Raw genomic sequence first — 13,150 nt, 5'->3', positions numbered from 1 at the left:
GGTTGCTGTCCTGTTGTAAGGTGAACCTTCGCCCCAGTCTGAGGTCCTGAGCGCTCTGGAGCAGGTTTTCATCAAGGATCTCGCTGTACTTTGCTCCATTCATCTTTCCCTCGATCCTGACTAGTCTCCCAGTCCCTGCCTCTGAAAAACATCCCCACAGCATGATGCTGCCAACACCATGCTTCACCGTAGGAGTGGTGCCAGGTTTCCTCCAGATGTGACGCTTGGCATTCAGGCCAAAGAGTTCTATCTTGGTTTCATCAGACCGGAGAATTTTGTTTCTCATGGTCTGAGAGTCCTTTAGGTGCAAACTCCAAGAGGTCAAACTCCAAGAGGGCTGTCATGTGCCTTTTACTGAGGAGTGGCTTCTGTCTGGCCACTCTACTCTACTCTACCTGATTGGTGGAGTGCTGCAGAGATGGTTGTCCTTCTGGAAGGTTCTCCCATCTCCACAGATGAACTATGGAGCTCTGTCAGAGTGACCATCCGGTTCTTGGTCACCTCCCTGACCAAGGCCCTTTTCCCCCAAATGTTCAGTTTGGCCGGGCGGCCAGCTTTAGAAAGTTTCTTGGTGGTTCCAAACTTCTTCCATTTAAGAATGATGGAGGCCACTGTGTTCTTGGGACCTTCAATGCTGCAATGCTGCAGACATTTTTTGGTACCCTTGCCCAGATCTGTGCCTCGGCACAATCCTGTCTCGGAGCTCTACGGACAATTCCTTTGATCTCATGGCTTGGTTTTTGCTGTGACATGCACTGTCAAGTGTGGGACCTTATATACAGTGCCTTCAGAAAGTATTCAGACCCCTTGACTTTTCCACATTTTGTGACGTTACAGCCTTATTCTAAAATGTATTAAATATTTTTTTCTCAAGAATCTACACACAATACCCCATAATGACAAAGCGAACACAGGTTTTTAGAAATGTTTGCAAATGTATTAAAAATTAAAATACCCTATTTACATAAGTATTCGGATCCTTTGCTATGAGACTAGAAATTGAGCTCAGGTGCATCCTGCTTCCAATGATCATCCTTGAGATGTTTCTACAACTTCATTGGAGTCCACCTGTGGTAAATTAAATTGATTGGACATGATTTGGAAAGGCACACACCTGTCTATATAAGGTCCCACAGTTGACAGTGCATGTCAGAGCAAAAACCAAGCCATGAGGTCTAAGGAATTGTCCCTAGACCTCCGAGACATGGAACAGGTAGGTTCGCTGGACCTTATTCATGGTTCCTTCACGTGTAAAGGTGGTGGAATTATTAGGGAATTAAGTCAAGGTCAGAATACGGCATATCTATAGACACACCTCCGCCACACCTTTATTTATTCATTTATTATATAGTGGGTGAATAGCATGCTATTCTCATACTTAAATTCAAGGTCAGAATATAAATAGAGAAAAGCGCATAAAAAGAGGATTACGTTCTATTTACGCTTGCTTAACTTGGGTCAGAATCTGGGCCTGAGTGAATATGGTAAAATACATAAAGTGCATTAATTTCCAAACGGATATGTATGGAAACACCTTAAAATAAAATGTGACATTATGTACTGTCGCCTCATCTAAAACATTTGTCTAAATCAAAATGCTGGAGTATAGAGCCAAGTTAAAAGTTTTAGCTTCACTGTCCATATATGGTACATTTACAGAGGAGTGTAATTGGGTCGGTTTCATTCATCCTTTACTTGCCTGTTCATTCATGCCAACAGGTCTCTGGACTTTTCTGTCCATGCATTCAGGCCGTTAAGATGGCAGAGAAATACGGAGTGTTTCCTACTCTCATGTTCCATGGACACATTTTATGTTGCGAACCAGCATTCGTGGAGAGGTATAACATAGAGGTATGCATATGGCATGTTGCTGATTGTACAGCTGTATAGATATGCATCTTCATGTATTGTTGAACATTTCCATGACCTGTTTCTCCACCACCTCATGCACACTATTCAGCATTCATTGTCCAGCATCAACTCCGTCATATCACAAAGCCCTTTGGGGTGGTGTCCTGGACTAAGATTAATCTAAATCCTGAGAAAAAAATGCTATTTCAATGGGAATTCTCCATTGGCCATGCTTTTTAGTCCAGGACTAGGTGTAATCCGTGTCTTGTAAATCAGCCCTTTGTGTTATCTGTCTCATCCTCACCCTGTCAGGGCCAGCGCTAGTCAGGGCTTAGGGACTGATCGTTATAGGCCTACGACATAGGACTGTGAGAAGTTGATATCAACTTAGCCACCCTAATAATATGTTGATTTCTACAGGGAACCATTTGCGATGACTGGTGTATGACTGCTTACTGCGAACCATGTGTTCAATGCCAAATCGTTCATGAAGTCAATAAGGAGATTCCTAACTGACAGAGCCAGAAAGTGATTGCTGATCCCCAAAGTGTTGTCTTCCGCACCTTGTTATGAAAATGTTCATTAAATTGTTTCACTGAGGAGCCTCACGTTTTTGTACAAGAAATGTATTATGGTTACATTAGGACTGTTGTCATCTGAAGACTATGCCTGCAAGTCAAACTTTTTATGTGAGCACAACCCTTTAGCCAAATCCTCAGCAGTAAGAAAAAACAAGACACAGTACTGTGTGACGGTCAGATGTATACAATGTGTAATATAACTTACAGTGTTTTACTATTTATGATAAGTCTGTTATTACCAGATTATGGCTAATTTAAACGTATTCAACTACCAGTTGTTTATGTAAAAATGTGAAATAAGTACTACACAAGAATAGTTCAGAAAGTTATTGTATTATTATTGTATTGCTAGATATTACTGCACTATTGGAGCTAGAAACATAAGCATTTCACTGCACCTGCGATAATATCTGCAGAACTGTATACGTGACCAATAAACTTTGATTTGAAAGCCGGTCTTTGACTTAACCAACAAGCACTGAGTTCAATCAAAATACTAACAAAGTTACAAAATATCCAGTTAACCACAAGTCATTCCTGTGGCAGCAGGACTTTTGGACCATTTCAAATCTCATTTTATTTGTCACATGCTTCATAAACAACAGGTGTAGACTAATACTGAAATGCTTACATCCCAACAATGCAGAGCGAGAAAAATAAATAATTGAAAAATAATAATGAGGAATAAATGCATAAGTGACATTACACTTGTGCTGTGGATGCAGAGATGCATTTAGAAAGTCAATTTGTTTTAAATTCTCCACTGTCTAACTGCCTGCAATGTCAAGAAAACGTTGTCGGTACATTTCCACCTGTTCACTCCTCATCCCATGGGAATTTTATGTTGGTTCCGTTCATTTCCTCTTTTAGGACAGCTGTGAATTTGAAATCCTGCTCAGGACTGAAATGATTTTTCCAGTCTCCAGCAACCCCTGAAAGAACAAGGTGAATGTGCTTTAATTGAACAGTGAAATATATGGAAGCAAAAAGTGGTTGCAGTAGCGCATGATGAGAGAACATTCTACTACTAGCCGCATTCTGGGTTCCTATCCCGCTGCAGGGAGTGATTACCCCCTATCTTGCCAGTTTCCATTACCTTTTCTAAGGAAGGTGGACTTGCTGCTATCCATGATCTCCTGTGGCACCAGGGAGTAGTTTGACATTGCATTTAACTTCATGTTGCTGAAACAGCAGTGGTTAGCTACACGATCCAGAGTTTCTTCACTTGGGTCCCGACCAAGGAACCGTGAGAGGCGTTCCAGCACTCCCCGCAGGTCCTTCAGGAGAGAAACAGACATATGTAAGCAGTTTGGCCTGGGGTTAGCCTAGTTCACTATGAGTCTGGTCACGCAGGATTGAGGCGGTTTGCATTGATTGGTGTTTTACCTTGACCATTTCTTCATAGGTAATGTATAGGATTCTGTCTCCCAGATCTGAATTTCGCCAGCTTTTCACATGGTCTGTCCACTTCCCAAACAACACTGTGTAGATAAACAAATGTTAATTACATTCAAACCCATTTACCCTCTTCTTTAGTATGTGCATCAAATGGTCCCTCACATTTATTTATATATCCTAGCATTTTTCACCTTGCCCAGAGAGAAACTTATTTAGAAACTCATCAAAAGTCCCAGGGTCATCCAGGAAACTGGCCATCTTGTGGAAGTGAAATGATGACACCATAACATCTTTTGGGTTCCGGGTAACATAGATGACCTAAATGAAAGCAAATAAAGTCTTAAATATGAGTTCCATAGACAAACTTTCAAGAGCCCAGTGTGATAGCTAAATTATAAGATAATTACATTGCATGTAGGCACATTTTTCCAATTATTTTATACATTTGCAATGCTGAAGTCAGTCCATTAAACATACTGCAAGAGTCTCTTCAGTTGTTACTGTCTAGTAGTTGCTCTCAGTTCCTGGATCAGGGCCCTACCTTGGCTTTGGAGGGGAAGAAGGAGGGGGGCATGAGATGGTAGGGCATATGAGAGACCATTGCCCGTGGTGAGGGCAGACGGTCCAGAACTAGGGCTGCTCGTGTCTCCTCCAGCCAGGGAACCCGGTCCCAGTTGGGAATAGTTTGCACTGGAGTAAGGTCTCCTCCATTTAGGACTAAAGGTACAATCTCTTGCATCCATGTGGTGCCTGGGAAACATTACCTTAATTAGTTATTGTAAGTAAGTCCTATTATAGTAATAAAAAACACACATTACATATTTTCTTTCGTCTGACAAGTTTTTGGGATGTAAAGATGTCCAACTGCAATGCCTGGGAGACTAAACTGCATTGGTGTAAACTACTTAAATAGTACTTTAAAGTATTTTTTTACTTTAGTCGTTTTATAGGGGCATCTGTACTTTACTATTTATATTTTTGACAACTTTTATTTCACTACATTCCTAAAGAAAGTATTGTACTTTTTACTTTATGCATTTTCCCTGACAGCCAAAAATACTACATTTTGAATGCAGCAGGGCAGGAACATTTTGAAATTCATGCCCAAATCAAGAGAACACGTGTCATTCCTACTGCCTCTGGTCTGGCTGACTCACTGAGCACAAATGCATGCATCTTTTGTAGATAACGTCTGAGTGTGCCCTTGGCTATCCGTACATTTTAAAAACAATAAAATGGTGCCGTCTGCTTTGATTAATATAAGGAATTTGAAATTATTTAAACTTTCCTTTCGATACTTAAGTATATTTTAGAAATTAGATTTACTTTTGATACTTAAGTATATTTAAAACCAAATACATTTAGACTTTTACTCAAGTAACGTTAGTATTGTACTAGGTGACTTTTATTTTAGTAACTTTCTATTAAGGTATCTACTTTTACTCAAGTTTGACAATTTGGTACACCACTACTAAACTTTAAATGACATGAAGCCATACTAACGTTAGAGTACAGTATGTTCTTACCAGACTTTGGGTAAGTCACTATGAAAATATCTTCATCTTCAACTTTAATTTCCTCCGCGTATTTAAAACTTTCAAAAGAGTGAGTTTCTTTCGGGCACAAAAGACCGTGATAAACGATATAATTTCCATCATTCGCCATACTTAAACACAATTTACAGAGTTAAAGTAAAGTATGCTAATTTTCGGTGAAAAACAATGTCCGCGAGTCAGTAAGGTGGGAGGGAAGTGCATTCCTTTTGGGCAATTTGTGCGCAGATGCCAAAACATTCTAACAATTCACTCAGCCGATAGCAGCATTATTCACTGGCAATAATACACTAATAATAAGTAATTCATAATAATTCAAATAATTGCTCATACTAATATTACTACTAATAATACAATAATACAAATGTTGAATAGATAGATTTGGACCCATCTCAAGATGCAGTTACAACACCAAAATTGGTTAAATTATGTAATGTATGAAAATTATGTCAAGATGTTGATCCCTGGATTTGAAGAAGGTGCCTCAAAGTTGGCAGATCACACTGAGATATGGAAATCTGTTGCATACATTACCTGATTTGGGGTAAGTAATGGCAAACACATCGCTGTCCTGAACTTTGAAATCATTGGCATATTTCAGACTCTCCTCATTGTGAACCACAGTTGGTAACAAAATTCCATGGTGAAGAAAGTACCTGTCTGATGCCATGGAACACACTCAGGTATAGCCTGCAGTAAAGTTCTGCCACTTCAGCCCTGACCTAGAGGCATATGTTTAATGCATCAATGCAAATGTGAGAGAGGAAAGAATCCCTCCCCTCTTGTAGCTCTTTCTTGCAATGGTGTCTTTGTCAAGGGCAGAATCACCCAGAGAAGGGCTTGAGATGGGATGGATGGCCCCTGCGGGAGCAGTAAACCCAATACAAGAAAGAAAGGAGTGTTTGTAAACCTTGTCACTCTCAATCTATTCCCCACAGCGAAAGGGATGCAAACAATGAGACATCCCACCTAATGTTGCAACCATTACAAATAGGTCTACGTGGCCAATGAATAACAAGGAGAAGCACAGCACTCTCCATAATATTTTAAATACCTTTATTGCTATGGGATGATCAGTTGAACAGCTTAAAAAAGTGTGATATGTTTCGCCATGGCCTTCTACCTTGTTGCAGGAGGAGCTATCATTTGTCTGTCCAGAAGACTGAGTTCACCTCACTCCTGTTCCTTCACTTCCTTGCTTTCACTGAGATATGGTAACATTTTGCACAATAATGTTATTATGCATGAACTGAACAGCTCTTGTATTGTGATGTAATGCACATTTGATGCAGCCAGGCCTAACTGAAACTGACTAGCAGATTCTGTAGGTCAGTCATTCTGAATAGGACTCACTCAATGGAGCCTTTGTCCAGGGCAGAACTGTAAGTCTGGGGCAGAATGCCAGAGAGAGGGCCTGAGATAGGATATGGCCCTGTGTTTGCCATCCTGTAATTTAGGCTACATTTATACAAGCAGCCCATTTCTGATAATTTCCACTAATAGGCCTTTTGACCAATCAGATCAGTTCTGAAAAATATCTAATCCCAAGAGCTTAAATATGGCAGAGTTAAGATGCCACATACCAAGACATTCAAATCTGTTGCATGAACTTCCTTGTAAAAAATAAAATATATGTAATGGCTTCCTCTTCCCATACATTTACAGGATTGACCAAGTGCCTCTTGGCTGAAAAGCATGCTACATTACATGAGTGTAATGCAGGATTAACAAGGTTCTGGTTTAGCGGGGGCCTGTTTAGAAGGTTGTAGCGTACCTTACAAAATAATCCTACAGGAATTTTGTAGGACTTTTAGTTAGGGGTTAGAGAATGTTCAGATAGAAATGTATTATGTAAAACAGAAAAGATTGTGTCAGGTAGAATGTAATCGTGTTGGCTCAGTTTCTTACATTTATATAGGAATGTTTTACTTCATTGAATACAGCCCAAGTCCCCGGTCACCATAGTGTAGTGCCAACAATCACAAAGCATGAGACCTTTTTGAAGTGAGGGAGAAAACAGGTTGGTCAATAGGTTTCTACACAGACTATACTGGTCAACAGGTTTCTACACAGACTAGACTGGTCAACAGGTTTCTACACAGACTAGACTGGTCAACAGGTTTCTATACAAACAAGACTGGTCAACAGGTTTCTACATAGACTAGACTGGTCAACAGGTTTCTACACAGACTAGACTGGTCAACAGGTTTCTATACAAACAAGACTGGTCAACAGGTTTCTACATAGACTAGACTGGTCAACAGGTTTCTACACAGACTAGACTGGTCAACAGGTTTCTATACAGACTAGACAACAGGTGTCTAAACATACTAGACTGGTCAACAGGTTTCTATACAGACTAAACTGGTCAACAGGTTTCTATACAAACAAGACTGGTCAACAGGTTTCTACACAGACTAGACTGGTCAACCAACATGTTTCTACACAGACTAAACTGGTCAACATGTTTCTATACAGACTAGACTGGTCAACAGGTGTCTACAGACTAGACTGGTCAACAGGTTTCTACAGACTAGACTGGTCAACGGGTGTCTACACAGACTTGACTGGTCAACAGGTTTCTATACAGACTAGACTGGTCAACAGGTGTCTACACAGACTAGACTGGTCAACAGGTGTCTACACAGACTAGACTGGACAACATGTTTCTATACAGACTAGACTGGTCAACAGGATTATATACAGACTAGACTGGTCAACAGGTTTTTACACAGACTAGACTGGTCAACAGGTTTCTACAGACTAGACTGGTCAACAGGTTTCTACACAGACTAGACTGGTCATGAAGTTTCTATACAGACTAGACTGGTCAACAGGATTATATACAGACTAGACTGGTCAACAGGTTTTTACAGACTAGACTGGTCAACAGGTTTCTACAGACTAGACAACAGGTTTCTACACAGACTAGACTGGTCATGAAGTTTCTATACAGACTAGACTGGTCAACAGGATTATATACAGACTAGACTGGTCAACAGGTTTTTACACAGACTAGACTGGTCAACAGGATTATATACAGACTAGACTGGTCAACAGGTTTTTACACAGACTAGACTGGTCAACAGGATTATATACAGACTAGACTGGTCAACAGGTTTTTACACAGACTAAACTGGTCAACATGTTTACACAGACTAAACTGGTCAACAGGTTTCTACACAGACTAAACTGGTCAATACATTTCAATACATTTCTATGCAGACACCAGGTTTCTATACAGACTAGACTGGTCAACAGGTTTCTATACAAACCAGACTAGTCATTTCAAGGCTAACTAGAAGGGGAACAAATCTATTATCTCCGGAATGAATTAGAAGTGGCATTCCGGTGGTAGGTGTGGAGCGTCGATTCTTCCGATTGGAAAGGCAATATGTGTGGGAATCTGGACACAAGAGTATTCATCATTCCTGGACATGCCCACTACTGTACAGACACCAAGTCACCATGGAATTCAGCAGAATTGGGCCCCACAGTACATAATCGGGTTTGTAGTAACAGTAGGTCAGTTGTGACAGCAAGTGTGATTTGATTATCTCCCTACAACACCACACATAAAGCTCTCATACTAGGAACCCGAACTACACCTCAATGTTGAGTACAAATTTGACTTCTATCTCCTGCCTTTTGTAAATATCTATACAAAATCAAATTAAAACATTGTCTATCGTATGTAATAAGCACACTGTGCGCAATCAAAAGTAGCATATTAAGTCATTTATTGGCCATTCACTCACACCTCACTAAGTTTCCATAGAGTAGGATAACCCACTGCTACCATGTTTTATGTCATCTTACGACAACATAAATACGCCATTATGCTGCTTCAGTCATGTGACAAGTGCACCAACATTTGTATTTCATCATGTCAAATGAGATAAAGTTAATCTCTTTCATATCTGCAGTAATGCAGGTGAGCACACAGAGTAACAACAGTATTGTACCATCAGCTTAGATGTCAAAGTAGTTTAGTAACTGTACTACAACGCTTAAGAGGCATCCACTGTCATCCAATTGTTATAAATACTCAATCTACCGTACTAATTCAGCACAATAATAAATCATACATAAAAAAGTAGTATCACAACATTAAAAAAGTCAAACCATGAATGCTCACATTCCTGCCCTCTTTCTGTGTGATACAAAATTAATCTTTACAGGCAAAGTCTGGTTGAAAGGCCCTGTGTGTGTGTGTGTTAAAGACCCTCTTTGTTTGGGGTCGCAGCCAGTCTCAGTTACTGTGCACCAGTGTGACGAAGAGGAAGAGAGAACAGAGGGAGATGGATCCAGTGAGCACCGCCTTCACCAGGAGGGCTGTCCAGCTCCCCAGCAGGAACACATGGACAAACAACCTGAGAGAAGTTAGAGGACAGAGGAGGAAATGAGTAGATGTGTAGCTATGTTTGATACCAATATGTCAATTGTTGACTACTATGTAACTGATTGTTGCTAACATCATATAATCACGATGGATTATGACATGAACTTGGAGGCGTTATGGTTTTCAGTACCATTTCAATAATGTATTGTTTCTTTTGAAAAATAGGGGTTGGTCATCCAGACCATTACACAACTGTAGCTATCAGTGTTTATAATGACCTCCAGCGGTGTACAGAAAAACTTCAGTTCCCTCCCCAGAACAGATGAGCACTAGAGCTGAAAACCAGCTCTGTGAGGATTTCTACAGTATGCAGTTCCACAGGTCCCTTCCCTGGGTACATTGAAGTACGTGATACTCACTCCATGAGGAAGGCCTTGTATACACACAGCCCTAGCAGTACAGTCACAGGCAGACGGAAGCTCTTCGGGAGGTCGTACCGCGTGAACATCCACACCACTGCTGCCATGGCGATATAGTGCACCTGAATTAGAAGGCGACACCGAATTTCCTTAGAAACTATAGATCTTCTAAGCCCTCTACAGGAAATGTAATGTTGATGAGTATTCATTATCTAAGTATTTATTGGAAGTCAAAATAAATGTCTATTTGATTCAGCAGTATAAGTGTCAGTGCAAGGGGACTTACCAGGCTGATGTTGGAGTCGAAGCTCATCTGTATGTACTTCCAGTCAAACTCAATGCCTCTGGCACCCACCCATAGAGGTATACACCTGGATGACAGGGCAAGAGGATTAAATACAAGAGACAGCATTGCAAATAAACATAATGGCAAATATACTAGTGAGCTTGGGTAGTGAATGACTATAATCTACACAGAAATGAATGTGAATCTGGAATGCACCCAAAGAGATTGAAAGAGAAACAGCAGGAGGACAGAGAAAGATAGAGAAAGAGAATGTACCTTGACATAACGAGCTCTGCTGTGGACCATCCCATCGCTGCCACCATGATCTTGTACTCTCCCTTCCCTGCGTTCCTGGACATGACCAGATGCAGGCCCAGAAGGTCTGCTAGGTCCACCGTGGCCTTCATAAACTCACCAACAAAGTCATACACACCAGCTCCTCCCTCCCATGTGGGGAAGAAAGTGGCTAGAAATAGCATCTGGAACAGAGACATTGTTCATTTTATTTTTTATTGTCACATACACTGGATAGGTGCAGTGAAATGTCTTGTTTCACAGGGTCAGCCATAGTATTACAGCGCCCCTGTAGCAAATTAGGGTTAACTGGCTTACTCAAGGGCACATTTTCACCTTGTTGGCTCGAGTATTCAAATCAGCGACCTTTTGGTTACTAAACACTAGGCTACATGCCGCCTTAGTAGAATACATATTAACTAGTAATAACTAGTAGGCTACATTAGTAATCAAGCAGTTTTTAGTCTGCATCCCAATGTGATGGATCATCAGTTCCTTTGACAGAATGATGATACTTTTATTGCTTTTCAGAAAACAGACAGTTTGGACAGTCAATGCTCACCTTGCATAGCTGCACAAATAGGTAGGTAGCTCCTGCTTGAACACATCTCCAAAATGCATTGTATTCTGATCTATAATATGGATAGAGAAAGACACATCCGTACACTAGAATGGTTTGAACATGGTTGCCTAGAGTGGCAGGATTGGCTGACCTCTCAATCTGCTGACATTTCCATGTAGATTACATTTTACCCTCTACTATATATATATGTCATATATATATATTTTGTACTTGGCAAGTGAGTTAAGAACAAATTCTTATTTCCAATGACGGCCTACCCCGGACGACGCTGGCCCAATTGTGCGCCGCCCTATGGGACACCCAATCACGGCCAGATATGATACAGCCTAGATTCGAAACAGGGACTGTAGTGACACCTCTTGCACTGAGATGCCGTGCCTTCGACTGCTGCGCCACTCGGGAGCCCAATAAGGGTGACTAGCTAGTGAACAGATCATACAAAAATACATGTTCAGTAGCTAAATGTACGGGGTCAACTAACAAATTCATCTAATGCAGTTTATATAGTATGAGAGGTGCTAATATTTACAGTCCACTGCACTTGTAGGTGATAAAGTAGGGGAAATAAGCCAAGGCAAAGCAATTCCCGAAATGAAATAGCGTCATATTTCCAGGGAGTCCAACACTGGCGAATTCTCCAACGAGTCTGAAGGAATGAAGACATGATAGCTATTAGCTAGCAACAATTATTGACACAATATTAGCTAACTAACGTTAGTTTTTTAAGATTTATGAAGCATTGGAGCAGATATTCTGAAAGCAACGTTACTTGCTAGCGTCCTCTCTTCCTGCACTCAAAAGGCTGATTATGGGCAAGGCCTAAACATATTTATTCCACTCGCATTATAAATTGAAATCTGTTAGATAAGTTAACTGCATATAAATAACACACGTCTAAATGAAGATCAGCACGAATCATTCAGAAATACCTGTATTTACTCAGGTTGACAGGGATTATTGAGATGCTAATGCTGGTTTGCTAACTCGTTGGATGAAGGACGGAAACTAGTTGTCCACTAGTTACCACAGCCTGTATCGTAGAAAATTCCTAAAATAAAATAAAAATGAGTTTTGGTATTAATTTAGGGTTAGGCATACGAGTAGCAGTGTGGATTGAGTAAGGTTCCAAGTAGATAAATTGTAGAAATAGGCGGAATTAATAACTTTGTGGCTGTGGTAACTAGTGAGGACTCAGAAACTACCAAAGTCCTACCTTTAAATGATTCCGCTATCCCTTGATGTCTCCAAATCCTATCGCTCCGCTCGTTTGCTAGCGTTTTAGGACAAGTACTCAAAGAGGGTCTTGTAAAGCAAATAGACGGAATGACAGAACGGAGTCACCATGGTTAACCGTAATAATTGCAGAGCAGGACTTCGGCAGTTTCTGCAAAGATTGTTTAGTATGAAAATGTTTAAAAACTCGGTGGTTTTTGTTGTTCATGCAATGAGTAAATAGTTCCTGCATCGTCGTTGACATGATAAATACAACTAATGACAATTTATAAGTTTAAGGATATTTGCAGCACTATAGCTAGCCTGGACATCCGCTAGTAGGCGCTATTCGCCACTAACAAACGACGTTAGCAATAATAGTGCCATCTGGCGGCAGCAGGGCTACACTATATGTAGTAGTCTAACGTCATTGAGTTAAAGGCCCAGTGCAGTCAAAAACGTGATTGTTTGAAAAATATTTGGAATAGTACTCTGAAAACGGTCAAATTATGATAATGCCCTTTTAGTGTAAGAGCTGTTTGAAAAGACAGCCTGAAATGTCAACTTCTTTTGGTGGGATGAAGTTTTGGTCTGCTCTTGCTAAGAAACACTTTGTTTTAAATTAAAATGG

At 40.5% G+C, this 13,150-nt stretch overlaps 2 protein-coding genes and 1 long non-coding RNA gene across 7 annotated transcripts; 1 reads left to right on the top strand and 2 right to left on the bottom strand.

Annotated features, from left to right (window-relative positions):
• Positions 1-1,151: 1,151 nt before the first annotated feature.
• On the top strand, positions 1,152-2,450 carry LOC109907350 (uncharacterized). Its single transcript, XR_002257525.2, has 3 exons — positions 1,152-1,213; positions 1,720-1,851; positions 2,272-2,450. It is a non-coding gene; the product is annotated as an uncharacterized LOC109907350 (long non-coding RNA).
• Positions 2,451-2,596: 146 nt separating this feature from the next.
• Positions 2,597-6,310, bottom strand: sult2st3 (sulfotransferase family 2, cytosolic sulfotransferase 3). 2 transcript variants are annotated; one of them, XM_020505252.2, is made up of 6 exons: positions 5,918-6,310; positions 4,372-4,580; positions 4,022-4,148; positions 3,819-3,913; positions 3,529-3,709; positions 2,597-3,364 (listed from the first exon to the last, which is right to left on the bottom strand). In XM_020505252.2, the coding sequence occupies exons 1-6, from the start codon at positions 6,051-6,053 to the stop codon at positions 3,249-3,251; spliced, it is 864 nt and encodes a 287-aa protein (XP_020360841.1). In that variant the 5' UTR covers positions 6,054-6,310; the 3' UTR covers positions 2,597-3,248. The 2 variants fall into 2 exon arrangements, with proteins under 2 accessions (XP_020360841.1, XP_020360831.1); XM_020505242.2 differs by lacking the exon at positions 5,918-6,310 and adding an exon at positions 5,357-5,613.
• A 2,796-nt stretch (positions 6,311-9,106) lies between these two features.
• LOC109907317 (transmembrane protein 147-like) lies at positions 9,107-12,904 on the bottom strand. Of its 4 annotated transcripts, none has more exons than XM_031787034.1 (8): positions 12,521-12,702; positions 11,837-11,953; positions 11,565-11,728; positions 11,287-11,356; positions 10,707-10,909; positions 10,431-10,515; positions 10,145-10,266; positions 9,107-9,756 (listed from the first exon to the last, which is right to left on the bottom strand). In XM_031787034.1, exons 5-8 carry the CDS (start codon positions 10,907-10,909, stop codon positions 9,636-9,638), a joined length of 531 nt encoding a protein of 176 aa, XP_031642894.1. In that variant the 5' UTR covers positions 11,287-11,356; positions 11,565-11,728; positions 11,837-11,953; positions 12,521-12,702; the 3' UTR covers positions 9,107-9,635. The 4 variants fall into 4 exon arrangements, with proteins under 4 accessions (XP_031642894.1, XP_031642891.1, XP_020360814.1 ...); XM_031787031.1 differs by lacking the exon at positions 12,521-12,702 and adding an exon at positions 12,237-12,496; XM_020505225.2 differs by lacking the exon at positions 11,565-11,728 and having other exon boundaries at positions 12,521-12,904.
• Positions 12,905-13,150: the final 246 nt, after the last annotated feature.

This window comes from Oncorhynchus kisutch, linkage group LG2, assembly GCF_002021735.2.
Source record: "Oncorhynchus kisutch isolate 150728-3 linkage group LG2, Okis_V2, whole genome shotgun sequence".
Lineage (NCBI taxonomy): Eukaryota > Metazoa > Chordata > Actinopteri > Salmoniformes > Salmonidae > Oncorhynchus > Oncorhynchus kisutch.
The sequence above is the reverse complement of the archived record's forward strand: the minus strand, read 5'-3'. Positions and strand labels throughout refer to the sequence as shown.